Source organism: Rhinopithecus bieti, unplaced genomic scaffold, assembly GCF_001698545.2.
Source record: "Rhinopithecus bieti isolate Rb0 unplaced genomic scaffold, ASM169854v2 scaffold_38691, whole genome shotgun sequence".
NCBI lineage: Eukaryota > Metazoa > Chordata > Mammalia > Primates > Cercopithecidae > Rhinopithecus > Rhinopithecus bieti.
Window position 1 is genome coordinate 949,462 of NW_016816690.1, and position 27,909 is coordinate 977,370.

Genomic DNA, 27,909 nt, shown 5'->3' on the forward strand with positions numbered 1-27,909 from the left:
TTTTTTTTTTTTTTTTTTTTTTGAGACGAAGCCTCACTCTGTTGCCCAGGCTGGAGTGCAGTAGCACAATCTCGGCTCACTGCCACCTCTGCCTCCCAGGTTCAAGCGATTCTTCTGCCTCAGCCTCCCGAGTAGCTAGGACTACAGGCATGTGCCACCACGCCTGGCTAATTTTTTTGTATTTTTTAGTAGAAACAGGGTTTCACCATATTGGCCAGGCTGGTCTCATACTCCTGACCTCGTGATCCGCCCGCCTCGGCCCCCCAAAGTGGTGGGATTACAGGTGTGAGCCACTGCGCCTGGCCTGCATTAGCTATTTCGTAAGGTAACCAGGGATAGCATTCACAGAGTTACTTTATGGATAGATAAATTTCCATTTAAACTGCTGGTGGCTATTTGCATAATGCAAATAAAGCCTAGAGAAAACATTATACTTGCTAATAACCATCAGCTGGCATATGGACATTTCAGGGCTATTTACTACATGCCAGATGTTTTACATGGATTTTATTTAATCATTATACCAAGCCCCCAAAATAATATTATTAGCCCCTTACTATGGGTTAGAAAACATGCTTTGGAGGGATTACATAACTGCCCTGAGAGTATTTCTTACATTTAGACAGGATAGATATTTCTCTCTCTCTCTCTCTCTCTCTGTCTCTCTTTTAAAGAGACAGGGTCTCCCTCTGTTGCCCAGGCTGGAGTGCAGTGGTACAATCATAGCTTATGGCAACCTCCAACTCCTGGGCTCGAGTGTTCTTCCTACCTCAGCCTCCTAAGCAGCTATGACTACAGGCATGTGCCACTACACCTGGCTAATTTTTTTTATTTTTTTGTGGAGACGGGGGTCTCTCTGTGTTGCCCAGACTGGTCTTGAACTCCTGGCCTCAAGCAGTCCTCCTGCCTTGGCCTCCCAAAGTGCTGGGATTGCAGGTGTGAGCCACTGCACGTCGCCTCTTATTCTCTTATTTTAGATTATCTAGAAAATTACCTAATAGCTGGGCGCGGTGGTTCAAGCCTGTAATCCCAGCACTTTGGGAGGCCGAGACAGGTGGATCACAGTCAGGAGATCAAGACCATCCTGGCTAACACTGTGAAACTCCGTCTCTACTAAAAAATACAAAAAACTAGCCGGGCGAGGTGGCGGGCGCCTGTAGTCCCAGCTACTCGGGAGGCTGAGGCAGGAGAATGGCGTAAACCCGGGAGGCGGAGCTTGCAGTGAGCTGAGATCCGGCCACTGCACTCCAGCCTGGGCGACAGAGCGAGACTCCGTCTCAAAAAAAAAAAAAAGAAAGAAAATTATCAAATATAGCCAGAGAATGATGTAACTAAGATTCAGAATTCATTCCCCAGTCAGGGATTTGAATTTCAGTTTCTTATTCAGCTGCCTGTTAGGTAGTAGAAGTCCCCATGAGGAGTGGAATGGACAGAATGCAAGCAAAACAAGAAATAAAAGAACCTGAAAAAGACCCCAGGGAGATAATCTACCCCTGAAAACAGAATTGATAGGATGGAAGTATGTGGAGTCCAAAGCGTCACTGAAAAATTAAGCCTTATCATTACCTGCAGTGATTGAGATAGGACAGAGTTTCAGGTCATGTGTTTAGACCAGATTTTTAGAGTTAGGGCATATTTTGCAGGTAAGTTTCTCATGGAAAACTTAGGAAATTTATGACCTCCTTTGACTAAGGTTCAGTTAAAGACAATTGACTTATCTGTTCTTAAGTAACAAGTAAATCCAAACAGCAGTAACAACCATAAATGACAGCATTTTCAGGTATATTTTGGGGAAGAGTACAGAGCAGTCTTAATTCAAGTAATAACCTTAAATCAAGCTTTGATGTTCTAAAGCAAGCTTGTCCAACCCATGGCCCATCGGCCACATGCATCCCAGAACGGCTTTGCATGTGGCCCAACACAAATTCATAAAACTTTCCTAAAATTCTAATCCAAATTCATAAAACTTTCCTAAAATACGATTTTTTTTTGCAATTTTTTTTTTTAGCTCATTAACTATCATTAGTGTATTCTGTGTGTGGCCCAAGACAGTTCTTCCAATGTGGCCCAGGAAAGCCAAAAAATTAGACATCCCTGTAAAAGTTAACTGATCCTAACTCTTATTGCAGAATAAACTTTTCTTGATGTACCTTATGGGGAGTAGTGAGTTGAAGTCACAGGGGAAAAAAAAATAGATGATGTGTGGATGAAAGCAACGTTTAGACCAGGTGTTTCCTTCACAGGAAGATAGTTACTGCAGCCTCCCACTCCGATGCAGCTGGAGTATCTGAGGTGGCTAGGCCTTGAGTGTATTTTAGGACAATTGCACCAGACTCTGTGGCATATGCTTTTGGAGCATGTGTTTCCTAGATGAAGAAACATGCATTAGGCATTCTGTAAGTTACACTAAGCTGGCTCTTACCTTTGAATCTGTGTAATGAAACTGAAATTCTCAGATTATTCTCTTGAGACTTTGGCTTACTTTGAATAATAGAAAGCATTTTTAAAAGACTCTGCAACTTTTTTTTAAGGAAAACCTTTGTGTTTTCCTAATAAAAATGGACCGACACATTTCCCCTTATTAAATTGGTTTAAATTTGTTTTCTTAATTTACATTGTGTAGGGTTGACAGGGATTCAAGGAACAAACACTGTGATGTACTATTGGTGGAAGAATGACTGGAGCAGCCTTTCTGGAGAGTGATTTGCCAATATGCCTTATCATTTTGCATGATCTTTGTCCTAGTAACTCTACTTCTATGAGTTTACTCCATGTTGGTAAACATGGATGTGTGCAAAGATTTTAGCTATAAGAATGTTTGTCAGTGTTCTAATAATAGCAAAAAATGAAAAACAATTTAAATGATTGAAAAATAGGGATTAGGCCGGGCGCGGTGGCTCAAGCCTGTAATCCCAGCACTTTGGGAGGCCGAGACGGGCAGATCACGAGGTCAGGAGATCGAGACCATCCTGGCTAACATGGTAAAACCCCGTCTCTACTAAAAAATACAAAAAACTAGCTGGGCGAGGTAGCGGGCGCCTGTAGTCCCAGCTACTTGGGAGGCTGAGGCAGGAGAATGGCGTAAACCCGGGAGGTGGAGCTTGCAGTGAGCTGAGATCCGGCCACTGCACTCCAGCCCGGGCGACAGAGCGAGACTCCGTCTCAAAAAAAAAAAAAAAAAAAAAAAAAGAAAATAGGGATTAGTAAATTATGGTACATCTATATCATTAAATATTATGCAACCATTAAAAATGATCCAGTTGAAAAATATTTGACATGGAAAGATGTTGATGATAGGCTGTAAAACAAAAGAGCAAGTTGTAGATGGTATGGAGAATACGGTCATATCTTTGTTTATTATACATCTATGCATAGCCAGAAAGACTGGAAAAATCTACACTAAAACCTTAACAGCGGTTATTTCAGGGTGGTAGGATTACAGGGTATTTCTGCCTTTTCTCTGAGGTCCCTAATTTTCTAAAGTAGACATGCATCATTTTTGTTACGAGGGAAACAAAAATATATATATATTTTTTTGAGACAGAGTCTCGCTCTGTCACTCAGGCTGGAGTGCAGTGGCACCATCTCAGCTAACTGCAGCCTCCGTCTCCCAGGTTCAAGCGATTCTCCCGCCTCAGCCTCCCGAGTACCTGGGACTACAGGCATGTGCCACTGCTCCCGGCTAATTCTTGTATTTTTAGTAGAGACAGGGTTTCACCATGTTGGTTAGGCTGATCTTGATCTCCTGACCTCAAGTGATCCACCCACCTTGGCCTCCCAAAGTGCTAGGATTACAGGCATGAGCCACCATGCCTGGCCATGATGTCTTTTTTCTTCGAGAGACATTAGTTTATAGCTAATGACATTTCACTCAACAAATACTAATTGAGCTCCACCTATGAACTAGGTATTCTTTTAGTCACTTGGGTAAACAAAGTGTAGAAAGAAAGGTTCTTGCTCTTGTATAACTTACTTCCTAGTATTTCTAGCTTAAACTTTTCCCACATATATAATGAAAAATGTACTTTTCAATTTGTTTACTCTTCTTGAGTTCCTGAGTTCAGACAGAGCCAGAAGGTTTAATTAGTCTCAGAATTACCAGAGCTAGGACAGGCATGGTGGCTCACACCTGTAATCCCAGCATTTTTGGAGGCCAAGACGGACGGATGTCATGAGTCCAGGAGTTCTAGACCTGCCTGACCAACATAGCAAAAACCTGTTCAACTAAAATACAAAATTAACCTGGTGTAGTGGCATGCACCTATAATCCCAGCTACTACTCGGGAGGCTGAGGCATGAGAATCACTTGAACCCAGGAGGTGGAGGTTGAGTAAGCAGAGATCACACCACTGCACTCCAGCCTCAGTGACAGAGTGAGTCACTGTCTCAACAAAAAAGAATAACCAGATCTGTTCTTAGAAAGTAGCTCATGGATTTAAAGAGACTAGGAGACTAAGGCAGCAGGAATAATAAATAACATTAGATCAATACTTCCTGGAAATTAAAGGACATGTCCTCAAGGCTTAGGGACATCCATCCATGTGATCTTTGTGAAGCCTCTTAAGAATTACAGAAAATGTATGCTGTAACATCCTGTGCTGAGGGAAACAAATCCTTATATGGCAAATTGGTCAGATCTTTAGTTTTCTAATGATACAGCAGTCACTGCATGGTTCTAACTATAGGATCATGTGCTCCGTAGGTACCTGGACCTATTTTTCACTGGTGAGTTGTCAGCTCTCCTTCCCCACCTTCTCCCTACCTTAATGATGCATCATATCTTTCAGCAAATGTCTTGTCCCTTGCTGTGGATAGATAATATGGTATAATCAGAATTGGAGAATCTTGAATTTCAAGGAGTAGATTCTCCAGAGGACAAATTCTACAGAATTTAAAAATTAGAAGAGTTTGGGGTACACAGGTTATTGGCCTTTGGCACCCCACAGTTCTATGGTGCTCATTTCCCAGCATATCTTTCAGGTCTGCACTACAGAGCTTACACAAGGCTTGTGAAGTCGCCAGAGCGCATAACTACTACCCAGGCAGCCTATTTCTCACCTGGGTGAGTTATTATGAGAGCCATATCAACTCAGATCAATCCTCAGTCAATGAATGGAATGCTATGCAAGATGTCCAGTCCCACCGGCCCGACTCTCCAGCTCTCTTCACCGACATGTAAGTCAGTTTGCTAAGGATTATGGAAGTTCTCTCCATTATGTCCTGAGGAGTCATAAGAAGCATGTTCCTCCCTAATCTTTTCTCTTGGGGAATTAATCTTACCTAGGAATATTAGTCACTGTCAATACCACATATCTGCCACACATGAAGAATCCTATTCTTGCTGTTGCCTGCAAAGGCCTGAGAAGCTTCACCCCAAGGCACAGTGGAGTCTCCATAGTCAAAAACTGCAATACCATAAAATTTCATTATTCAGATTCCACTAATTTGAAAATTGAGTTTAAAGGAGTTGGGCTGAAGTTTGAGTTTGCATTATCTGAAAGAATCAGTTTAGTAAGCATTATTGGTGATATAAAGAAGCTTTCAAAGTCATGTTTGTAATACTTAAGAAAAGATGTTTCCAGTCAACTTAATGCCTAACTTGTTAAGCTAATTTTTTTTTTAAAGACAGGATCTCACTCTGTCACCCAGGCTGGAGTACAGTGGCACAATCATAGCTCGCTGCAGCCTCAAACTCCTGGGCTTAAGTGATCCTCTCACTTCAGCCTGCAAAGTACCTAGGACTACAGGCATGTGCCACCACACCTGGCTAATTTTTAAATTTTTATTTTTTTAGAGATGGGGTCTCACTATGTTGCTCAGGCTGGTCTTAAACTCCTGGCCTCAGTCCTTCTGCCTCAGCCTACCAAAATGCTGGGATTACAGGTGTGAGCCACTACACCCAGCCTGTTAATTTTTAACTTAAAAAATTTTTTTAAATATTTTATCATTCAAATGTCTTCTTCTGCTTTACCTTTCCGTTGATAAGTCCTTGTCAGTACAATTTAATTAAATCTCCCTAGTGTACTGTGAGTTAGATAACAGCCTAAGGTAAAGCTGGTGTTTATTTCCTTTTTAGGTCTATGTGTTGAAACTTCTGTGGCTATTTTGGAAATTTTTTTACACTTAGTGCCTGCTTTGTAAATTCGTCATGATGTTTCTTTTGCTCTAAATTGATCTTTCTACAATTCCAAGGTATTCTACAGTAGGGAAAGAAGAGTAGCTAGTTACTGTCTGACCTTACAAACAGGATTCTCCTTTAGATTCCTAAAGTCATGCCAAAACAGTTCCTGGTTTTTTGGCGGGGGGGGTGGGGAGGGGTTTTTTTGTTTTGTTTTGTTTTTAAGACAGAGTCTTGCTCCGTCGCCAGGCTGGAGTGCAGTGACATGATCTCTGCTCACAGCAACCTCTGCCTCCCGGGTTCAAGCAATTCTCCTGCCTTAGCCTCCTGAGTAGCTGGGATTACAGGTGCCCGCCACCACACCCAGCTAATTTTTTGTATTTTTAGTAGAGACAAGGTTTTGCTATGTTGCCCAGGCTGGTTTCAAACTCCCGAGCTCAGGCAATCCACCTGCCTCGGCCTCCCAAAGTGGTGGGATTACAGGCTGAGCCACCGTGCGCCCGGCCGGGTTGTTTTTTTTTTTTAAACAGAATAATTTATTTTATTCTATTTTTTGAGACCAAGTCTCACTGTGTCGCACAGGCTGGAATGCAGTGGCATGATCTTGGCTTACTATAATCTCTGCCTCCCGGGTTCAAGCAGTTCTCCTGCCTCACCCTACCGAGTAGCTGGGATTACAGGCGTGTGCCACCACGGTCAGCTAATTTATGTATTTTTAGTAGTGACAGGGTTTCTCCATGTTGGCCAGGCTAGTCTCCGCTTGCCTCGGCCTCCCAAAGTGCTGGGATTACAGGCGTGGCCACTGCACCTGGCCTAAAAAATGCTCTTTACTAGAAAAGGTGAACTTTCCAAAAATTGTATGAAAGGAACAGTCAAAAAAGCAGTGGAATCTTTTTTTGCACAGGGTGTTATTGCTACTAGGACTTTCTTTTCAGTAGCCTTGGTCTTTTCAGAATCTCACAGTAAATGAAAAATAAAGATTCATGGGAAATGTTACTGGTGATTTCATGCTTTACAGCTAGGTGATGAGTTTCAGAGAAATGGATATCTCATCTAGCTCAAAAAAGCACATTCTAAACCAGACTTACATGAGAGAGAGATAAATTTTCTTCCCATTTTTTCCAGATTTTATTAAGAGACAAGTTGGGCACAGTGGCTCATACCTGTAATCTCAGCACTTTGGGAGGCCAACGCAGGTGGATCACCTGAGGTCAGGAGTTCAAGACCATCCTGGCCAACATGGTGAAACCCCCGTCTCTGCTGAAAATACAAAAATTAGCCGGGCATGGTGGCAGGCGCCTATAATCCCAGCTACTCAGGAGGCTGAGGCAGGAGAATCACTTGAATCTGAGAGGCGGAGGTTGCACTGACCCGAGAAGATCGCACAGATCGTGCCACTGCACTCCAGCCTGGGCGACAGAGCAAGACTCTGTCTCAAAAAAAAAAAAAAAAAAAAAAAGATTTTATTAGAGAAGATTTTGACACTACACAAAAAACAAGAAGAAGAAGGAAATTACTCTTACTCTCTTTACATCCCTAAGCAAAAAACATAAAGGCAGTCCCTGGCAAATGATAAAGGCTTATTAACTGTTAGTTCTTAGTATGTGCAATAATAACCCTAATTTTAAGATATATTTTAAGAACTTCTGTCTGTTTACAGAAAAAGAATACACGAAAGCTGTAGGCCAGAGTATTGTTAATAATTATCTCTAGGTAGAGGGATTTTCAGTGGTTTTTATTTACTTTATATATTTTCCAAATTTTCTCCAATGAAATTGAGGAGGAAAAGCAGATTTGTGTGTTGTAATGCTTTTCCATTCCTCCTCCTCCCTAAGTTGACTAGAAAAGCCTATAAAACGATACTGAGAATACAGGGAGAATGTGTGCCAAAATGGACTTAAATACTCTTCTGTGAATAATTTCTATTTTGAAATCCAAGGAAAGGAGGAAGAAGGGAATATACATAGATGGGATATACATCTGGTGTTATGCCAGCACTTTATGCATGTTCTCATAAGAATATCATGAGACAGGTATTATTGCTCTATTCTTTTTTTGTTTTTTTTTTTTTTTAAGATGGAGTCTCACTGTTTTCAGCCCGGGCTAGAGTACAATGGCACTATCTCAGCTCACTGCAGCCTCTGCCTCCGGGGTTCCATCAATTCTCCTGCCTCAGCCTCCCAAGTAGCTAAGATTACAGGTGCCCACCACCATGCCGGCCAATTTTTGTATTTTTAGTAGAGACGGGGTTTCACCGTGCTGGCCAGGCTGGTCTCGAACTCCTGACCTCAGGTGATCCACCTGCCTCAGGCTCCCAAAGTGCTGAGATTACAGGTGTGAGCCACCACACCCAGCCTACTCTACTCATTTTATAGAAAAGGAAACAGAGGCGCAGGGAAGAAGGAACTTGTTAGAAGTCACACCACCAATAGCAGGGCTGGGATTAAAGCCTAGGTCTTTCTACTCCCCAACCACTCTGCCTCAAACACCTGTGAAGAATTAAAGGAAAAATTGCTTAGGAACTAGGGAATCTGACCCATCAACACAGGTACTAAAATTTGTTTTACCTTTTGTTTTCCTTGAGACAGAGTCTTGCTCTGTTACCCAGGCTGGAGTGCAGTGGTACAATCAGAGCTCACTGCAGCCTCCACCTCTGGGGCTCAAGCAGTCCTCCCACCTCAGCCTCCCAAGTAGCTGTGGAACTACAGCTGTGTGTCATTATGCCTGGCTAATTTTTTATTTTTATTTTTTGTAGATATGGGGTTTCGCCAATTGCCTGGGCTAGTCTCGAACTCTTAAGCTCAAGCAATTCACCCACCTCAGCCTCCCAAAGTGCTGGGATTACATGCATTAACCACTGCACCTGGCCCAATATTTATTTTTAATGGAAGACTGAAATTATACATTTATTTTCTACCATTAGCTATGTCTAAGATAAATAAAGCGTGGATAAGAATTTTAATCCTAGTTAAGACAGGAATACCTTGGCTGATTGAAGAGAAACACCTCAGGTATTAGCTGTGTTCTATAGGGTTTGTGAGAAATTAAGAGCCCAAGTGGTGGGAAGCCCCAAGGTTGTGGGGTTAGAGCATCCATCTCTGAAGATTACCAAAGCTATTTTTGCAACCAGTGATAAGGCTGTAGGCAGCAAGGGCAGGCAGGATGCCTGAAGGCTTAGTCCATTTTCATCTCCAAATAAGGAGGTGCAGAGCCAGATACCTTTCTTGAGTAGGTGGTGGGAGTTGGGGAGGAGATGAAACAAAGTACTCCCTGTCAACCTCATTCAAATTCTGCATAATCTGAAATAATGCTTTAGAGGAGAAGTATCCAGTTACATTGAACCACTACTTTTCTGATAATTGGAGAGTCAGCTACCTAGTTTGATTTCATATTAAAGTTTGAAGGGTGATTTCATTTTTAAGAGAGTCAGAAGACTAAAGGAAGTGACAATCCTTCAGGTAGAGCATTAGGCTAGGCTGAGCATTCTAATTCTCCTGTGCCAGCATGGTTATCAGCATGTCATTTAACTTTTCAGTTGTTTGTTTCCTCTACCTGTAAAACAAGGATAACTATTTCACAGAGATATTGTGAGAACTGTCATTAAAAGGAAAGCATTCTGGATAGAAGGGCTCTTAAGTCAGCAGTCCCCAGCCTTTTTGGCACCAGGGACTGGTTTCCTACAGACAGGGAGCAGTGGGGTAGGGATGGTTTCATGATGAAACTGTTTCACCTCAGATCATTAGGCATTAGTTAGCTTCTCATAAGGAGCATGCAACCTTGATCCCTCACATGTGCAGTTCACAATAGGGTTTGCGCTTCTATGAGAATCTAATGCCGCTGATCTGACGGGAGGCGGAGTTCAGGCAGTAATGCTTGCCCGCCGCTCACCTCCTGCTCTGCTCTGCTGCCCGCTTCTAACAGGCCACTGACCAGTACCCATTGGGTACCCCTGCTCTAAGTAGTTGATCTCTACAACCGATTTTGGGAGAGGATTTGCCTTATTGAAGAAGGCAGGATCATTCTTCCTTCTTTCCCATTTTCTAGAACCACAACATTGACTTATCAGCATAAGGTGGCATTTTAAACCACAGGAGACTTAGTTCCATGGTAGGTCATAGTACTGGTCTACTGAGCTGGGTATTCTAGCTCAGTAAGTAATACCCAGAATACAGAAACAAGTATGGGTATCGTCCTCCATTAAAGTATTACAATCTGCCAGGCACGGTGGTTCACGCCTGTAATCCTAGCACTTTGGGAGGCCAAGACGGGCAGATCACGAGGTCAGGAGATCGAGACCATCCTGGCTAACACGGTGAAACCCCGTCTCTACTAAAAACACAAAAAATTAGCCGGGCGTGGTGGCGTGTGCCTGTAGTCCAGCAACTCAGGAGGCTGAGGCGGAATGGCATGAACCCAGGAAGCGGAGCTTGCAGTGAACCAAAATCGCGCCACTGCACTCCAGCCTGGGCGACAGAGCGAGACTCCATCTCAAAAAAAAAAAAAAATTACAATCAGTACACCCAAATTATCTTTGCTCCCTCATGATCTAAATACATGAATGTATTTAAGGGCTTTAGACACATATAACCTCTTCAAAGTAATAATTTCTAATATGTTTAAATTCTGTACATTCTGAAAATTAATAAGCTTTTTAAAATATGATTTTATTTTGCCATGCTTCCACAATATGAATTTGAGGGTAACAAAGGCAAGGTTTACTAAATTGGAAGCCTAATCAAATGGTACATTCATTAACTTAGTCAAATTCCTGCTTAAGAATAATCGTTATTTCTCTCTTTTCAGACCTACTGAACGTGAACGAACAGAAAGGCTAATTAAAACCAAATTAAGGGAGATCATGATGCAGAAGGATTTGGAGAATATTACATCCAAAGAGGTAAGAGACCTTGAGTCCTTGTTTGTTCCAAGGCTAGCAGTGGTATAACAGTAGGTGTGGGGCTGGAAATAGTGCATGGTTGAAAGTACAGAGGGACTTTAAGAGATGGGTACAATATGTCATCTTTGTTTCAGATAAGAACAGAGTTGGAAATGCAAATGGTGTGCAACTTGCGGGAATTCAAGGAATTTATAGACAATGAAATGATAGTGATCCTTGGTCAAATGGATAGCCCTACACAAATATTTGAGCATGTGTTCTTGGTAAGTTTTAAGGCTACTTTAAGTGGTGTGCTAACGCTAACCCATATGGACTCATGGGCGGGGGTAATTGTTAAATTTTATTATACATCAATATAATGTAACTTACATTAAAGACAAAAGTGATAAGTACTCAAACCTCATCACTTCCTAATTATTTTATTACTTTTTTGTGTGTGCGTGTGTGTGTCTCGCTCTGTTGCCCAGGCTGGAGTGCGGTGGCACAATCTCGTCTCACTGCAACCTCTGCCTCCCGGGTTCAGGCAGTTCTCCTGCCTTAGCCTCCTGAGTAGCTGGGACTCAGGTGCATACCACCACACCCAGCTAATTTTTGTATTTTTAGTAGAGATGGTGTTTTGCCATCTTGACCACATTGGTCTTGAACTCCTGACCTCAGGTGATCCGCCTGTCTTGGCCTCCCAAAGTGCTGGGATTACAGGCATGAGCCACTGTGCCTGGCCCTCATTTTAATTTTGTTTTATTTTGAAACAGGGTCTCACTCTATTGCCCAGGCTGGAGTGTAGTGGCACAGTCTCAGCTCAGTGCAGCCTCAACCTCACAGGCTCAAGTGATTCTCCCTTCTCAGCCTCCTGAGTAGCTGGGACCACAAGCATGTGCCACCACCCCCATCTAATTTTTGTATTTTCTGTGGGGATGGGGTTTTACCATGTTTCCCAGGCTGGTCTCGAACTCCTGAGCTCAAGTGATCCGCCCACCTCATCCTTCCCAAAGTGCTGGGATTACAGGCATGAGCCATCGCACCTGACCCCAAATAGGATGATCCTTCAAGGTCACTCTCAAATCTGCCAAATGTGTCTAAGGTCTGATATATCTGAGCAGAGCTGGTGGGAGCTACTCTATAACTGAGAGATGAGACTACTGGACTTTCAAACATATGAAACCCTGTAGCTACACTTTGAGTCCCTACTTTTATGATTACCAAAAAATTGGTGACTAAAAATTGTTCTTCGTGGTTCCTGAACATTTAGTGACCTTGTAACAAGCCCAAGAAGACCTCTCTGACAGGTAGATTATGAAAGCTTCTAAAATCCTAAGACCTATGTCTCTCTCAAATGTTAGAGTTTTAGTTCTTATCTGTACATGTAGTGGGAACAAAGTTAACAAGAATAATTAAAATCAATGGAGAATGCCAAAACCTCATTTTGTGTCCACTTCCCACACTTTCACCAAAAATGCTTACAAGGAAGTCAATCAGTTGGTTTGAATTTCACTTCCTTTCTCTTCTTGAGGATGTTTATAAACTGTGAAATGATTAGAAGCTGGGAAACAGAAGAGAAGGGGAATAAATGCTCAGGAACTGACTAAACTGGATCCACCTCACTCTGAATATTCAAGTGTTTATTTCATGAGGCACTCAGACTATGCCTTTGAAGACTTGTGCCCTGAAATAACTTGTTGACACTCTAGGATATATGTGTCTAGAGTGATTCATAGTGGTGTATTAGCTATGAAATTACTCATGAAAAGCTGTGAGCTGGGAGGGGGACTTACTTTCCATTACTTTAACTGACCAATATGTGTTGGCATTTCTGGTTGTAGATCATACTGCAAAACTGGCATTGGCTTTTCCATTTGCAAGGCAGCTGGCTTTGTTGTCTCTTATGTATACTTCCACAAGGATTCAGATATATCCTGGTCTTGTATTGTTGGAAAGAATCTTTGTGTTATCTATAGAAAACTTGTGAGTCACTCATTCTATGAGGCCCTCCCAACTGTTTTTTTTTTTTTTTTTTCTTTGAAGACTAATTTTTATGAAGGGCAAATACCTGTAGTCCAAAGGAGCTCATGTGACTGAAGCTGCAAACTTGGGAGTCAAGTTTCCCATTGAGCTTGGCTTTTAACACTTAAAAGAATATAGACATGATGAAGATCAAATACAGTCAGTTTCTGACTGATCAACCTGTTTTATTTCATGTGTGCTTCTCTGTGTTCTTGACCCACTCAAGAACTACTCCTTAAATGGTATATTTTAGGCCATACAAGCAAATTTTAATTGTATTGTAAGCAGAAAAAACAATCTAATTTCCCCAAAATTACATTTCTCTAATCAACTACAAATGCATTTGAGCATTTGTGCCAGTAGATTAATACCATGATTTCATTATTGTCAGGTGTAATCTTCTGTCTTGAGTTTTTTTCTTATTAAAAAAAATAATTCTGGGCCGGGCGCCGTGGCTCACACCTGTAATCCCAGCACTTTGGGAGGCCGAGGCAGGTGGATCACGAGGTCAGGAGATCAAGACCATCCTGGCTAACATGGTGAAACCCTGTCTCTACTACAAATACAAAAAAATTAGCTGAGCATGGTGGCAGGTGCCTGTAGTCCCAGCTACTTGGGAGGCTGAGGCAGGAGAATGGCGTGAACCCAGAAGGCGGAGCTTGCAGTGAGCCAAGATCGCGCCGCTGCACTCCAAACTGGGTGACAGAGTGAGACTCTGTCTCAAAAAAATAAATAAATAAAATAATTCTGTCCAGGTGTGGTGGCTCACACCTATAATCCCAGCACTTGAGGTGGCCAAAGCAGGAGAATCACCTGAGCCTGGGAGTTGGAGGCTACAATGAGCTATGATCATGCCGCTGCACTCCACCCTGAGCAACAAAGTGAGACCCTGTCTAAAAATAATGATAATCCATGTTCATTTTTAAAACTTTTAGAAGACAATAGATTATTATATTTACTTAATCAAGACTGATAATCACCATCATCTTTTGTTATATAATATTGCCTTCCAATCTTTTTTTTTTTTTTTTTTGAGACGGAGTCTCCCTCTGTCACGCACGCTGGAATGCAGTGGCGTGATCTCAGCTCACTGCAACCTCCACCTCCCAGGTTCACATGATTCTCCTGCCTCAGCCTCTTGAGTGGCTGGGATTACAGGCACACACTACCACACCCGGCTAATTTTTTGTATTTTTAGTAGAGACGGGATTTCACTATGTCAACCAGACTGGCCTCGAACTCCTGATCCACCCGCCTCAGCCTCCCAAAGTGCCAGGATTACAGGCATGAGCCACCGCCCCCAGCTCCAATCTTTTTTACTTTTATTTATAGATGTACATATATATTTTTGTGTATACACACACAGATACGATACATCGACTTTTTTTTTTTTTTTAATTTTTTTTTTTTTGAGACAGAGTCTCGCTCTGTCACCCAGGCTGGAGTGCAGTGGCGCGATCTCCACTCACTGCAGGCTCCGCTTCCCGGGTTCACACCATTCTGCCTCAGCCTCCCAAGTAGCTGGGACTACAGACGCCTGCCACCATCCCCAGCTAATTTTTGTATTTTTAGTAGAGATGGGGTTTCACCATGTTAGCCAGGATGGTCTCGATCTCCTGACCTCGTGATCCGCCTGCCTCGGCCTCCCAAAGTGCTGGGATTACAGGCGTGAGCCACCGCGCCCGGCTGACTTTTATTTTTTTAAAGAGCAGTGTTAGGTTCACAGCAAAATTGAGCAAAAGGTATAGAGATTTCCCATCTACAACTTATCCCAGCACATGCATAGTCTCTGCCACTCCTCCACTGGAGTGGTACATTTGTTACAGCTCATTAGTCTACATTGGCACATCATTATAAACTAAAGCCCATAGTTTACAGTAGAGTTCACTCTTGGTGTTGTACGTTGTATGGATTTGGGCAAATTTATTACATATATTCACTATTAGAGTATCACATAGAATTTTTTTTAAATACACATCTGTGTACTTTTTTTGCACATCAGCATTGTGTATATATGTACATATTTTTGAACATGAAAATGTCTTCAGCTTCAGGTATAATTCTGTATTCTAGAAAATGGACATTTTCTTTCCATTGTGAATATTTATTTGGGGGAAAAAAACTTCAAAATTGAGGAACCCTGTAATTTAACTCCTACCTAACAAAGTAAATGCATGAACAAGTTGTCTAAACATTTTATTATACTTGTTCCTTGGTGGCTTCCTCCCTTTGTTTACACTGCCATATCCTATGTCCAAATCCCTGTCTCTTCTCCATTGAGTCTCTGCCCTGCTGGGTTTCCCAGCAGTTGACATGGAAAAAGAGGCATTCTAGCTGCAAGTGGTGTTGATTTTCTGCAAAGTCATCACATCTTGTGCATAGCTGCCATGCCTGGAGCTCAACCAGATTGAGTAAAGAGAGGCAACAGGATTTCTCCCTCCCTTTGGAAGAATGCTCAGCTCTGCAGTGCACAGAGATCTGTTTATTAAGGAAAGTATCCAGCTGGTATGGAGTGGGAAAGTGTAGATCATAGCTTAAATAAAAGCTGCATTGAGAAGAGAGAATTGATTGGTGGGAAGCCAGGTTGTTTCTAGAAAAAGAGATTCTACACCCTTACAAGCATATCACTTCTCTGAGCTGGAAGCCTTTGCCCAACTAAGTTTCAGTATCAACAGCTCTCCTGGAGGCTGTCCGATTTGGCTGAGAAAAAATCTAGATGTTGACAGAGACCCTTTGCAGAAAAGCAGGCAAACAAGTATATTGGACACATAACGAGTAATTTTGCTGGTGAATTTAAAAAATAGTCAGAACTTTTACTGCTGATTATCTTTTCCAAGATTTGCCATTACAGTATTTGACATCTTTTTGGAAAGTGTTTCCTTTTCAGAGAAAAATTCAGCCTAGGGAGAGGATCAGGAAAAAATAACTAGTGGGTACTAGGCTTAATACCTGGGTGATGAAGTAATCTGTACAACAAACCCCCATGACACAAGTTTACCTATGTAACAAACCTGCATATATACCCTTGAACTTAAAAAAATAAGTCATCCTCACCGGGCACGGTGGCTCACGCCTGTAATCCCAGCACTTTGGGAGGCCAAGGCGTGCAGATCACAAGGTCAGGAGATCGAGACCGTCCTGGTGAACATGGTGAAACCCTGTCTCTACTAAAAATACAAAAAAATTAGCCGGGCATGGTGGCGGGCGCCTGTAGTCCCAGCTTCTCGGGAGGCTGAAGCAGGAGAAAAAGTCATCAAATTGGTTACTTTTACTGTAGATGCAGAGAAACAGAGGGTGTGTAAATAGATGAGACAGTAATCGAAAGGATTATTTTATCACATTCATGATTTTTGTCCCTGAATTGGAGGTGTGGCATAAACGTCTCTTAGAAGGAAAAGTTAATAAAGAGCTTATGCCTGGTTGCCACAGTAATGTGACTTACAGTATTGAGGCTTATAGAAATGATATGATAAAATATGGACAGAGATACCAGTCCTTGGATATTACATCAGGTTATATTTATCTTAGCAGAACTCCCACAGTACAGTCCTTATTTGCTATAAATGTGCTGTCCTCTTCTATTTTCCTTGGACAGTTGGACTCCAGCAAGGCTATTTCCTGAGGATAACATGAAAAGAAATCAGTTACTTGGGTCTTTGGGCCAGCGTATAGTGCAAGGGAACCAGAGTAAAAGATGGAAATGAACTTACTTTAAAATGTATTATAGTCCAAATGTTTCATTTTACACTTCAGTAAAATTAGAAAATACTTTACATAATTACATAGAACATAATGGAAACCCCGGGAGAATTGTCACCATAAGCCTATGAAGCATGGGGGGAAAATTGGGTCTGCGAAGGGCCCCAGAAGTCTAATATACATGGCATTTGTATTGAGGACAGAAATGTAATTATACCAAGTGGTCTCCAGGTCTTTCAGACTGAACCTGAAGCAGCACTAACTGTAGCCCAAGTCACTTTATATGGGCTTCAGTGAGTCAGTAACCAGTGCCTTTAATTCATTTGCCAATGGATAGGTATCACTTCACATTGTCAAGTTGAACTCTCTCTGGACAGGTAGATGAAAACCAGGGACTTTATCCATCACGTCAGTGTTATTTTCATCTAGCTGGACAGAGTTCCATGAAGAATTTAGATTTCTAAATTAAGAAGTGAGGTGGTCACATTTCACTGGCTCCAGTTTAACCTCTCAGCCCCTATTGTTTGGCATCTGTCTCCTTGAAGTCCTTTATAGTTCTTGCCTATTTCTTTGGTGCGGGAGCTTGTTTTCTAAGGTTGAGCAGAGCCTTCAGAACCTCCCGTATTTTTTTAAAACAAGCCAGCAGGGCCCTTGCCTGTACATCACTTACTGACCTTTTCCTAAATGGAACTTGAGCACAGTGTCCTTGAGCTCTCCCAGTTCAATGGCCAGATTACAGATCACCTGTAATATGATAGTACTTACACAACACTTGACAATTTTCATAGTGCTTCGTTTCCTGGTCACATTTGATCTTCCAATTAACAAACATTTCTCGATCCTCTTTATTGTGTGAGGCATGAGACTAGGTATTTGTACAGTCTGATCTAATTCTAGAAGGAGAGCATGATGAGCCATATCAGATAGATACTCAGAGAAGGCCAGTGGAATAAAGATACAGTGGTGATAAGACAATTAGGAGAGGTCATTAGTAACATCAGCAAGAGTGATGAGAGTGGGGGCCCAAGTGCTATGGATGATTTAGTAACATCAGCAAGAGTGATGAGAGTGGAGGCCCAAGTGCTATGGATGAGACATGTGGGAAATCAGGAAATAGAGAAAGTGAGTATTTGCTTTTTTGTTGTTGTTGTTGTTGTTGTTTGTTTGTTTTTTTTTTTTGAGACAGAGTTTTACTCTTTTTGCCCAGGCTAGAGTACAATGGTGCTATCTTGGCTCACTGCAACCTCCACCTCCCAGGTTCAAGTGATTCTCATACCTCAGCCTCCCAAGTAGCTGGGATTACAGGCACACACCACCACACCAGGCTAATTTTTGTATTTTTAGTAAAGACAGGGTTTCACCATGTTGGCCAGGTTGGTCTCAAACTCCTGACCTCAGGTGATCCACCCACCTCAGTCTCCCAAAGTGCTGGGACTACAGGCGTGAGCCACTGCGCCCATCCAGAAAGTGAGTATTTGACTTTATTTCTATGAAGCCATGAAGGAAAGAGAGAAAGGACAGAGTCTGCAGGAGGATTTATGACAGAGAGAGGGGTTTTCCATTTTAATAAGGGAAAAACTTTGCATGTATAATTTGAGGGAAAGGTACTCATTAAATATATAGGACTGGGGTGAGAAGGGTGTTTTCATTTTACAAATAAAGACAGAGAGGGTGGCCAGGCGCAGTGGTTCATGTCTGTAATCCCAACACTTTGGGAGGCTGAGGCGGGCAGATCACAAGGTCAAGAGATGGAGACCATCCTAGCCAACATGGTGAAACTCCGTCTCTACTAAAAATACAAAAATTAACTGGGAGTGGTGGCATGCACCTGTAGTCCCAGGTACTTGGGAGGCCGAGGCAGGAGAATCTCTTGAACCCGGGAGGCAGAGGTTGCAGTGAACCAAGATCACACCACTGCACTCTAGCCTGGGCGACAGAGCAAGACTCCATCTCAAAACAAATAAATAAATAAATAAATAAATAATAAAATGTCTGCCGTTTCGGAAGATATGAACCGATAGCTCAAAGACAGAAAATAGACCTTAAACAATGAAAAGTTGCTCACTCTTACTGCTAAGAGAAATGCAAATTGAACCTACACTGAGACACCTATCAGATTGGCAAAAATTCTTAACCACACAGTTTATTGGAAAGGCTGTGGGGAAAGTGGTGCTCTCATGCATTGCTGGTGGGACCACAGAATTGTTTCAGCCTCTATGGAGGGAAATTTAGCAGTGTTTAACAAAACTGTATTCTGCCTTCGACCCAGCAAACCTGCTTCCACGAATAAGAAACATCATTCATAGGAGACTAGTTGAATAAACTATTATATCACTACTCGTGAAGTACTATGCAGATGTAGGAAAGAATAAGATCTCTATGAACTGTTACATTTAGTGGTTTTGAGGATATATAAAATGAAATATGTGTAAAATGAAAGCAATGAATAAAAAATTATATGTAGCATGTTACTTTCGTGTAAGAATTGGTAATATGAGTAAGAAGTAGCGATAAGTATATGTTTGCTTGTACTTTTTCAAAATAGAATAAATCAGAAACTAATGAAAATGTCACCCATAGGAATTAAAGAGGAGTGAGAGTGAGACTTCTAAGTTTACTTTTTTTTTTTTTTTGAGACAAGAGTTTCGCTCTTGTTGCCCAGGCTGGAGGGCAATGGCGCAATCTTGGCTCACCACAACCTCCGCCTCCTGGTTTTAAGCAATTCTCCTGCCTCAGCCTCCTGAGTAGCTAGGATTACAGGCATGCACTATCAAACCCAGAGAGACGGGATTTCTCCATGTTGGTCAGGCTGCTCTCGAACTCCCGACCACAGGTGATCCGCCCGCCTCGGCCTCCCAGAGTGTTGGGATTACAGACGTGAGCAACTGCGCCGGAGCTCTAAGTTTACTTTTTAATAAGATTTTGACTTTTTTTTTGTATGCCCAAAATGGTAAATGGAAAATAATAGAAAAGTCACTCTAAAATTGAATACAAACCAGGTATGGTGGCATGCACTTGTAGTCCCAGGTACTCAGGGGGCTAAGGCAGGAAGATCACTTGAGGCCAGAAGTTCAAGGCTATAGCACACAATGATAGTACCTGTGAATAGCCACTGAGCTCCAGCCTGGGCATCATGACGAGACCCACCTCTTAAAAAAAAAAAAATACAGGCCGGGTGCAGTGGCTCAAGCCTGTAATCCCAGCACTTTGGGAGGCCGAGGCGGGCGGATCACGAGGTCAGGAGATCGAGACCATCCTGGCTAACACGGTGAAACCCCGTCTCTACTAAAAATGCAAAAAATTAGCCGGGCGTGGCAGCGGGCGCCTGTAGTCCCAGCTACTTGGGAGGCTGAGGCAGGAGAATGGTGTGAACCCAGGAGGCGGAGCTTACAGTGAGCCGAGATCACGCCACTGCACTCCAGCCTGGGCGACTGAGCAAGACTCCATCTCAAAAAAAAAAGAAATATTTTTGCTGGGCATGGTGGCTCACACCTGTAATCCCACCACTTTGGGAGGCCGAGGTGGGCGGATCACGAGGTCATGAGTTCGAGACCAGCCTGACCAACATGACGAAACCCCATCTCTACTAAAAATACAAAAACTAGCTGGGCATGGTGGCATGCATCTGTAATCCCAGCTACTCAGGAGGCTGAGGAAGGAGAATCGCTTGAACCCAGGAGGCAGAGGTTGAGGTGAGCCAAGATTGTGCCATTGCACTCCAGCCTGGGCAACAGAGTGAGACTCCGTCTACAAAAATAAATAAAATACAGATTGTGGGGAATTCTCCAAGATAGCAGATGTGGAGTCTACAAAAATGTCAATATGTCAATATTATGAAAGATCCCCTCCCACACTCCCAAAGAAAGCAGAAGATGGACTGTTGTAGATTAAAGCTAGGCTGGGTGTGGTGGTTCACTCCTCCAATCCCAACATTTTGGGAGGCCAAGGTGGGGAGGATCACTTGAAGCCAAGAATTTGAGACCAGCCTGGGCAACATAGTGAGACCTCATCTCTAAAAAACAAAAGTGAAAAAATTAGCAAGGCATAGTGCTGCCTGCGTGTAGTCTCAGCTACTCAGGAGGCTGAGACAGGAGGATGGTTTGAGCCCAGGAGTTCAAGGTTGCAGTGTGCCACTGCACTCCAGCCTAAACAACAGAGGAAGACTTTGTCTCGGCCGGGCGCGGTGGCTCAAGCCTGTAATCCCAGCACTTTGGGAGGCCGAGACGGGTGGATCACGAGGTCAGGAGATCAAGACCATCCTGGCTAACCCCGTCTCTACTAAAAAAAATACAAAAAAACTAGCTGGGCAAGGTGGCGGCGCCTGTAGTCCCAGCTACCCGGGAGGCTGAGGCAGGAGAATGGCGGGAGCCCAGGAGGCGGAGCTTGCAGTGAGCCGAGATCTGGCCACTGCACTCCAGCCTGGGCGACAGAGCGAGACTCCGTCTCAAAAAAAAAAAAAAGACTTTGTCTCAAAAAAAAAAAAAGTAGCGCGCAGTGACTCACACCTGTAATCCCAGCACTTTGGGAGGCCGAGGCAGGCAGATCATCTGAGGTCAGGAGTTTGAGAACAGCCTGACCAACATGGTGAAATCCCGTCTCTACTAAATACAAAAAGTTAGCTGAGCATGGTGGCAGGCACCTGTAATCCCAGCTACTCAGGAGACTGAGGCGGGAGAATCACTCGAACCCAGGAAGAGGAGGTTGCAGTGAGCGGAGATTGTGCCATTGCACTCCAGCCTGGGCAAAAAGAGCGAAACTTCCGTCTTAAAAAGAAAAAAGAAAGTAGGCTGGGTGCAGTGCTTCACGCCTGTAATCCCCACACTTTGGGAGGCCGAAGCAGGCGGATCACTTGAGGTCAGGAGTTCAAGACTAGCCTGGGCAACATGGTGAAACCCCGTCTCTACTAAAAATACAAAAATTAGCTGGGCATCGTGATGCTTGCCTGTAATCTCAGCTACTCAGGAGGCTGAGGCAGGAGAATCGCTTGAACCCCGGAGGTGGAGGTTGCAGTGAGTCAAGATCACACCACTGCCCTCTAGCCTGGGCGACAGAGCAAGACTCCATTTCAAAAAAAAAAAAAATGTAGCTAGAGGATAGAGACATGACAACTAAATGTGAAGAATTATCCTTGATTGAGTAAATATAAAGGACATTTTGGGGACATTTATAGAAATTCAAATATGTATAGTATATTAGGTTATTGTATCAATGTTACATGTCTTTGGTATGATCATGATATTATGTAAGAAAATGTTCTTAGATGATACATGCTCAAGTATTGAAATTAAGTATCATGGTGCACAAATTGCTCTCAGATGGTTCAGGGGGAAAAAGGTATGATATGTACTGAAAGAAAGCAAATATGGCAAAATGTTAATCATTGTGTCCTCCAGGTCATCGCAGAAACTCCTCCTCCAAAGTTTGCCATTTATCCCTATCTTAAAATTTTACATGTAATGCTTCCCTCATTTGAGAGAATCTGCTATTTCACTGTTTTCTCCTGCCACACACAAGTTCTGTCCTTTAACTCCTTAGATGCAACTTTAACTCCTTAGATGCACTAAAAAGAGTGTGAGTGGCCCTGTGCGGTGGCTCACACCTGTAATCCCAGCACTTTGGGAGGCTTAGGCAGGCGGATCACGAGGTAAGGAGTTTGAGACCAGCATGACCAACATGGTGAAATCCCGCCTCTACTAAAAAATGCAAAAATTCGCTGGGCGTGGTGGCACACACCTGTAATCCCAGCTACTCAGGAGGCTGAGGCAGAAGAATCGCTTGAACCCGGAGGCAGAGGTTGCAGCGAGCCAAGATTGCGCCATTGCATTCCAGCCTGGGCAACAGAGCGAGACACTATCTCAGAAAAAAAAGAGTGTGAGCTTTGGAATAAGGTGTAGTTTAATGCATAATAATGCTGCTTTTGTATCTATTAAAAATTCAGCAAATGTTTATTGAGCACTTACCAGGTGCCAGGCACTGTGCAAGGTGTGTGGGTTTCCATCGGGAAGAAAAGAGCTGGTTCCTGACCTCTAGGAGCTTATGTTAAAGGTAGTTAGAGGCCGGGCGCGCTGGCTCAAGCCTGTAATCCCAGCACTTTGGGAGGCCGAGATGGGCGGATCACGAGGTCAGGAGATCGAGACCATCCCGGCTAACACGGTGAAACCCCGTCTCTACTAAAAAAATACAAAAAAATTAGCCGGGCATGGTGGTGGGCATCTGTAGTCCCAGCTACTCGGGAGGCTGAGGCAGGAGAATGGCATAAACCGGGAGGTGGAGCTTGCAGTGAGCTGAGCTGAGATCCGGCCACTGCACTCCAGCCTGGGCGACAGAGCGAGACTCCGTCTCAAAAAAAAAAGGTAGTTAGAAAGGAAGCACGTAAATAAATATATAGGTGCAAATTGTGATACATGCTGTTGAGGAAAGTATCAGATTACTATGAGCAAGAATAACAGAAGATACCTAATTTAGATTGGATGATAGTTAAAGACACCTCTGCTGCTCTATGATCATGGGCAAAAATTATTTGAATTCTATGAGTTGGTTTTTGTGTCTGTAAAAATGAAGATGAAAATAACATTCTTACTCTATCATTTGTGGAAACTAAATGTGATAACATATGAAGTGCCTGGCAACTTAAAGGGTACTGGGTAGATGTTATTAGTCTTCTTTTGAAAGTTCTCCTTCCCTCGCTCCTTTTCAAGTATTGTTATTTTTGGTTAGTTTGCTAATACTCCTTAACCTTGTCTTTTTGGCTCCATAGGGCTCAGAATGGAATGCCTCCAACTTAGAGGACTTACAGAACCGAGGGTAAGCACACAAAGCAGTAGCTGGCACCTCTGTGTGACAGAAGTCCCTTTTTTATCTTTTCATTTTCCCATCAAAGAGGTATCAGTGGGTAACTTTAATCTTAAGAGTTGCATCCGACTGATTCTAATCAGATGTAATCTAAGAAAAATAAAAACAGCTGGGCCAGGTGCGGTGGGTCACGCCTGTAATCCCAACACTTTGGGAGGCCAAGGCGGGCCAATCACGAGGTCAGGAGATCGAGGCTATCCTGGCTAACATGGTGAAACCCCGTCTCTACTAAAAATACAAAAAATTAGCCGGGCATGGTGGCGGGTGCCTGTGGTCCCAGCTACTCGGGAGACTGAGACAGGAGAATAGCAGGAACCTGGGAGGCAGAGCTTGCAGTGAGCCAAGATTGCGCCGCTGCACTCCAACCTGGGTGACAGAGTGAGACTCCGTCTCAAAAACAAAAGAAAAGGAAAAGAAAAACAGCTATTCTCCCTGTTTCGTCCCCCCACCTCCCAAGAAATATCAGCTGCTTTAATTGAAGGGCTTTGAAAAACAAATGTGCAAACCATTGGTGATGTTTAAAATCAAATTTTTATTTTTATGCAAGAATACATAGAATTGCATATGTTGGGTTCACAGAGCTGTTCATTCAACATTCATTGAGCATCTTCTGTGGGACAAAGTGCTAGGTGCTGGGGATCCACAGATAAAGTAAGACTCAGTCCCTATCCTGTGTAGTAAGCTGCTTAAAGACTGTAGGTTATGGATGTGAACTGGACAAGCTTCTGAAATTGAAGAGGACCTACCTTATGTTTAAAAAATTGTCCCTAAGCAGCACGGTTATTAAGTTTGATTGTAACAATAGAGACTACAGTGAACATTCAGCAAGTCAAAAGCTGCCATTCTTCCCTTAGCTGACGCCTACTAAGTTTCTTATTGAAGTTCATTCACTTTAGGAAGTCAGATCATCCCAATAAGAAAAGAGAAAATCAGGTCTGAATTTTTTTTTTTTTCTTTTGAGACGGAGTCTCGTTCTGTTGCCCAGGCTGGAGTGCAGTGGCGTGATCTCAGCTCGCAAGCTTTGCCTCCCAGGTTCACACCATTCTCCTGCCTCAGCCTCCCAAGCAGCTGGGACTACAGGCGCCTGCCACCATGCCCGGCTATTTTTAGTAGAGACGGGGTTTCACTGTGTTAGCCAGGTGGTCTCGATCTCCTGAATCAGGTCTGAAATTTGCTATGCTAACTCCTCGTGGAAAGAGACAAGACCAGCTGAGACTCAGAGGTAGTGATGGTTGCTGGCTGCCTGTTTTCTCAGCCGTAAGCCTCCTGGTTATCTTCACCATTAGTGGATAAATACTCCGTACTTTTTCCTCACATGAAAGGTATTTCATAATTGGCAAAAGGAACTTGGAACAGGACTTAAGCCAAATGATTATACAGAGAATTCCACGGCGGGGGAGCGGGGTGGGGGTGGATCTGGTTGCTTAATTTAAGATTTGAAGTTAAATAAAACTTGGAAAACTTAATAAGAATTGAGTCAGGAGTTCTTCAAGGCAGAGACTGTATCTTAGTCTTGTTTATAGCTTATTATCTACCTAGCTCAGAGCTGTATAATAAGAGAGTGCTCAGTAAATGTGAATGAATGATAGGTATATTCACACACATTTGAGAACTGTGACTTGGCTGATGGCAGATAAGGAGAGAAAATCAATTAGCAAACTGTGTTGGGAACTCAGAGACCTCAGTTCTAATCCTGTGTCTGCCATTTGCCTTATTTGGAAATGCCCTTGAAGCATAAGGACCCCGTAATTCAACAAGATTAATAACATTGCATCTGCTTTTATATACAGGAGTCTCCTTAAGATTTCTTTAGGAGTGGGACAATATTTTTTACAAACTTCTCAAGTCATCAAGCTTTAAAAATTCTGTAATTCTGGCCAGGCGTAGTGGCTCACGCCCGTAATCCCAGCACTTTAGGAGGCTGAGGCAGGTGGATCACTTGAGGTCAGGAGTTCGAGACCAGCCTGGCCAACATGGTGAAACCCTGTCTCTACTAAAAATACAAAAAATTAGCCGGGTGTGGTGGCAGGTGCCTGTAATCCCAGCTACTCAGGAGGCTGAGGCAGGAGAATTGCTTGAACCTGGGAGGTGGCAGTTGCAGTGAGCCTTGATCATGTCACTGCACTCCAGCCTGGGCAACAGAGTGAGACTCTGTCAGAAAAAAAAAAAAAAAAAAAACTGTATTTCTGGGAAACTTGGATATAGTGTTAAAATTAAGTCTGAGATGTGGTATAGCAGTGTTGGCCAAAAGCATTGGAATCATGTCATATATACATATGAATTTAGAATATAACCCCAGCTGGAGATGAGACCTATCATCTCATTTGTTTCTTAGAAGACTAAATTATAAAATGCAACTAACTATATCTAGTTGTCTTTAAAAACACTATGGTCAAATTCCCAGATAGCTACTTAGATCTTGTTTCTTAAATTCAGTGATTGTTAAATTTTAGTATGTGAAGAATTACAGTTCAGGGATCTGTACACAAAACCATATATACTGCTGCCTATAGATGACTTATGGGATTTTCAGGGGTAATTTTGACATTAAGGCCATTTCCATCCAATCTACTGACTTCAGAATCTAACCCAAAGTAAAATGTTACTCTATCTACAGTCATTTGGTGCTGAGATGGGAAAAAAGTTTCAAGGAGTTTCAGTTCCAGTTGGCAGTGACTGCCTATAGCTTTGTAATGAAAAGGATTGGGAAGCTGTGTCCTGCCTCTAGAAAGATAGTGCCATAATTCATTATAAAGTATGGGATTAGAGGTGGGAGATTGTTCGTTTTTATTTTAAATAAAAGAAGGAGGCCAGGCAAGGTGGCTCACGCCTGTAATCCCAGCACTTTGGGAGGCCGAGGCAGGCAGACCACAAGGTCAGGAGTTTGAGACCAGCCTGGCCAACACGGTGAAACCCCACCTCTACTAAAAATACAAAAACTTAGCTGGGAGTGGTGGCACACACCTGTAATCCCAGCTACTCAGGAGGCTGAGGCAAGAGAATTGCTTGAACCAGGGAGGCGGAGGTTGCAGAGAGCTGAGATCGTGCCATTGCACTCCAGGTCTGGGCGACAGAGCAAGACTCCATCTTGGGGAAAATAAATAATAAAATACAATAGGGCCGGGCACGGTGGCTCAAGCCTGTAATCCCAGCACCTTGGGAGGCCGAGATGGGTGGATCACGAGGTCAGGAGATCGAGACCATCCTGGCTAACACAGTGAAACCCCATCTCTACTAAAAAATACAAAAAACTAGCCGGGCGCGGTGGCGGGCGCCTGTAGTCTCAGCTACTCGGGAGGCTGAGGCAGGAGAATGGCTTAAACCCGGGAGGCGGAGCTTGCAGTGAGATGAGATCCGGCCACTGCACTCCAGCCTGGGCGACAGAGCGAGACTCCGCCTCAAAAAAAATAAAATAAAATAAAATAAAATAAAATAAAATAAAATAAAATACAATAAGGAAAGTGTGTTGCCTGCCTTTTTTTCTTTTTCTTTTTTTTGCTGTCACCCAGGCTGGAGTGTTGCCTTTTTTTCTAACAGTTTTATTGAACTATAATTTACATACCATATGATTCACCCATTTTAAATGTATAATTTGTTGGTTTTTAGTATATTCACAGAGCTGTGCAACCATCACCACAATCCATTTAGAACATTTTTCCAACTCGGAAAGTCTGTAGCCTTCAGGAGTCACCTCCATTTTTTTTCTTACCCCTGCCCCAGCAATCCCTAGAAATCACTAATGTTCATCAACTAACTAAGAGCCACTCTTCGGCTGTTTTGAATAATGCTGCTGTGACCATTTGTGTACAAGTTTTCGGGTAGGCTTATTTCTCTTGGATTTATTCTTTGGAAAGGAATTGCTGAGTCCTGTGGTAATTTTGTGTTTACCCTTGGGGAAACTGCTGTACTGTTTTCCATAGCAATTGCACCTTTTTTTTGTTTTTGAGACTGAGTTTCACTCTTATTGCCCAGACTGGAGTGCAGTGGCGCAATCTTGGCTCACTGCAACCTCTGCTTCCTGGATTCAAGCAATTCTTCTGCCTCAGCCTCCCAAGTAGCTGGAATTACAGACATGTGCCACCATGCCCAGCTAATTTTGTAGTTTTAGTAGAGACAGGGTTTCACCATCTTGACCAGGCTGGTCTCAAACTCCTCACCTCTGGTGATCCGCCCACCTCGGCCTCCCAAAGTGCTGGGATTACAGGCATGAGCCACTGCGCCTGGCCAAGCTCGCTTTTTAAATTAAATTTTTTAAACAAATTTTGTAGTAATGGGCTTTGATGCCAAGTTAAAACAGATTCAATTCGTGTCTGAGAAAATTTTTGGCCACTTGACCTTAACC

At 43.0% G+C, this 27,909-nt stretch overlaps 1 protein-coding gene across 5 annotated transcripts in view; it reads left to right on the forward strand.

The window, feature by feature from the left end:
- Positions 1–27,909, forward strand: part of SSH2 (slingshot protein phosphatase 2) — a 316,292-nt gene that overhangs the window by 261,003 nt on the left and 27,380 nt on the right. For 4 of the 5 annotated variants that reach the window (XM_017855091.1, XM_017855094.1, XM_017855092.1 and 1 more), the window contains 4 exons: positions 4,981–5,175; positions 10,922–11,015; positions 11,150–11,278; positions 23,473–23,519. In XM_017855091.1, coding sequence (XP_017710580.1) covers positions 4,981–5,175; positions 10,922–11,015; positions 11,150–11,278; positions 23,473–23,519 — 465 coding nt within the window. Of the gene's footprint in view, positions 1–2,623; positions 2,855–4,980; positions 5,176–10,921; positions 11,016–11,149; positions 11,279–23,472; positions 23,520–27,909 lie in introns of those variants that run through there. The other variant, XM_017855095.1, reaches the window with a different exon arrangement.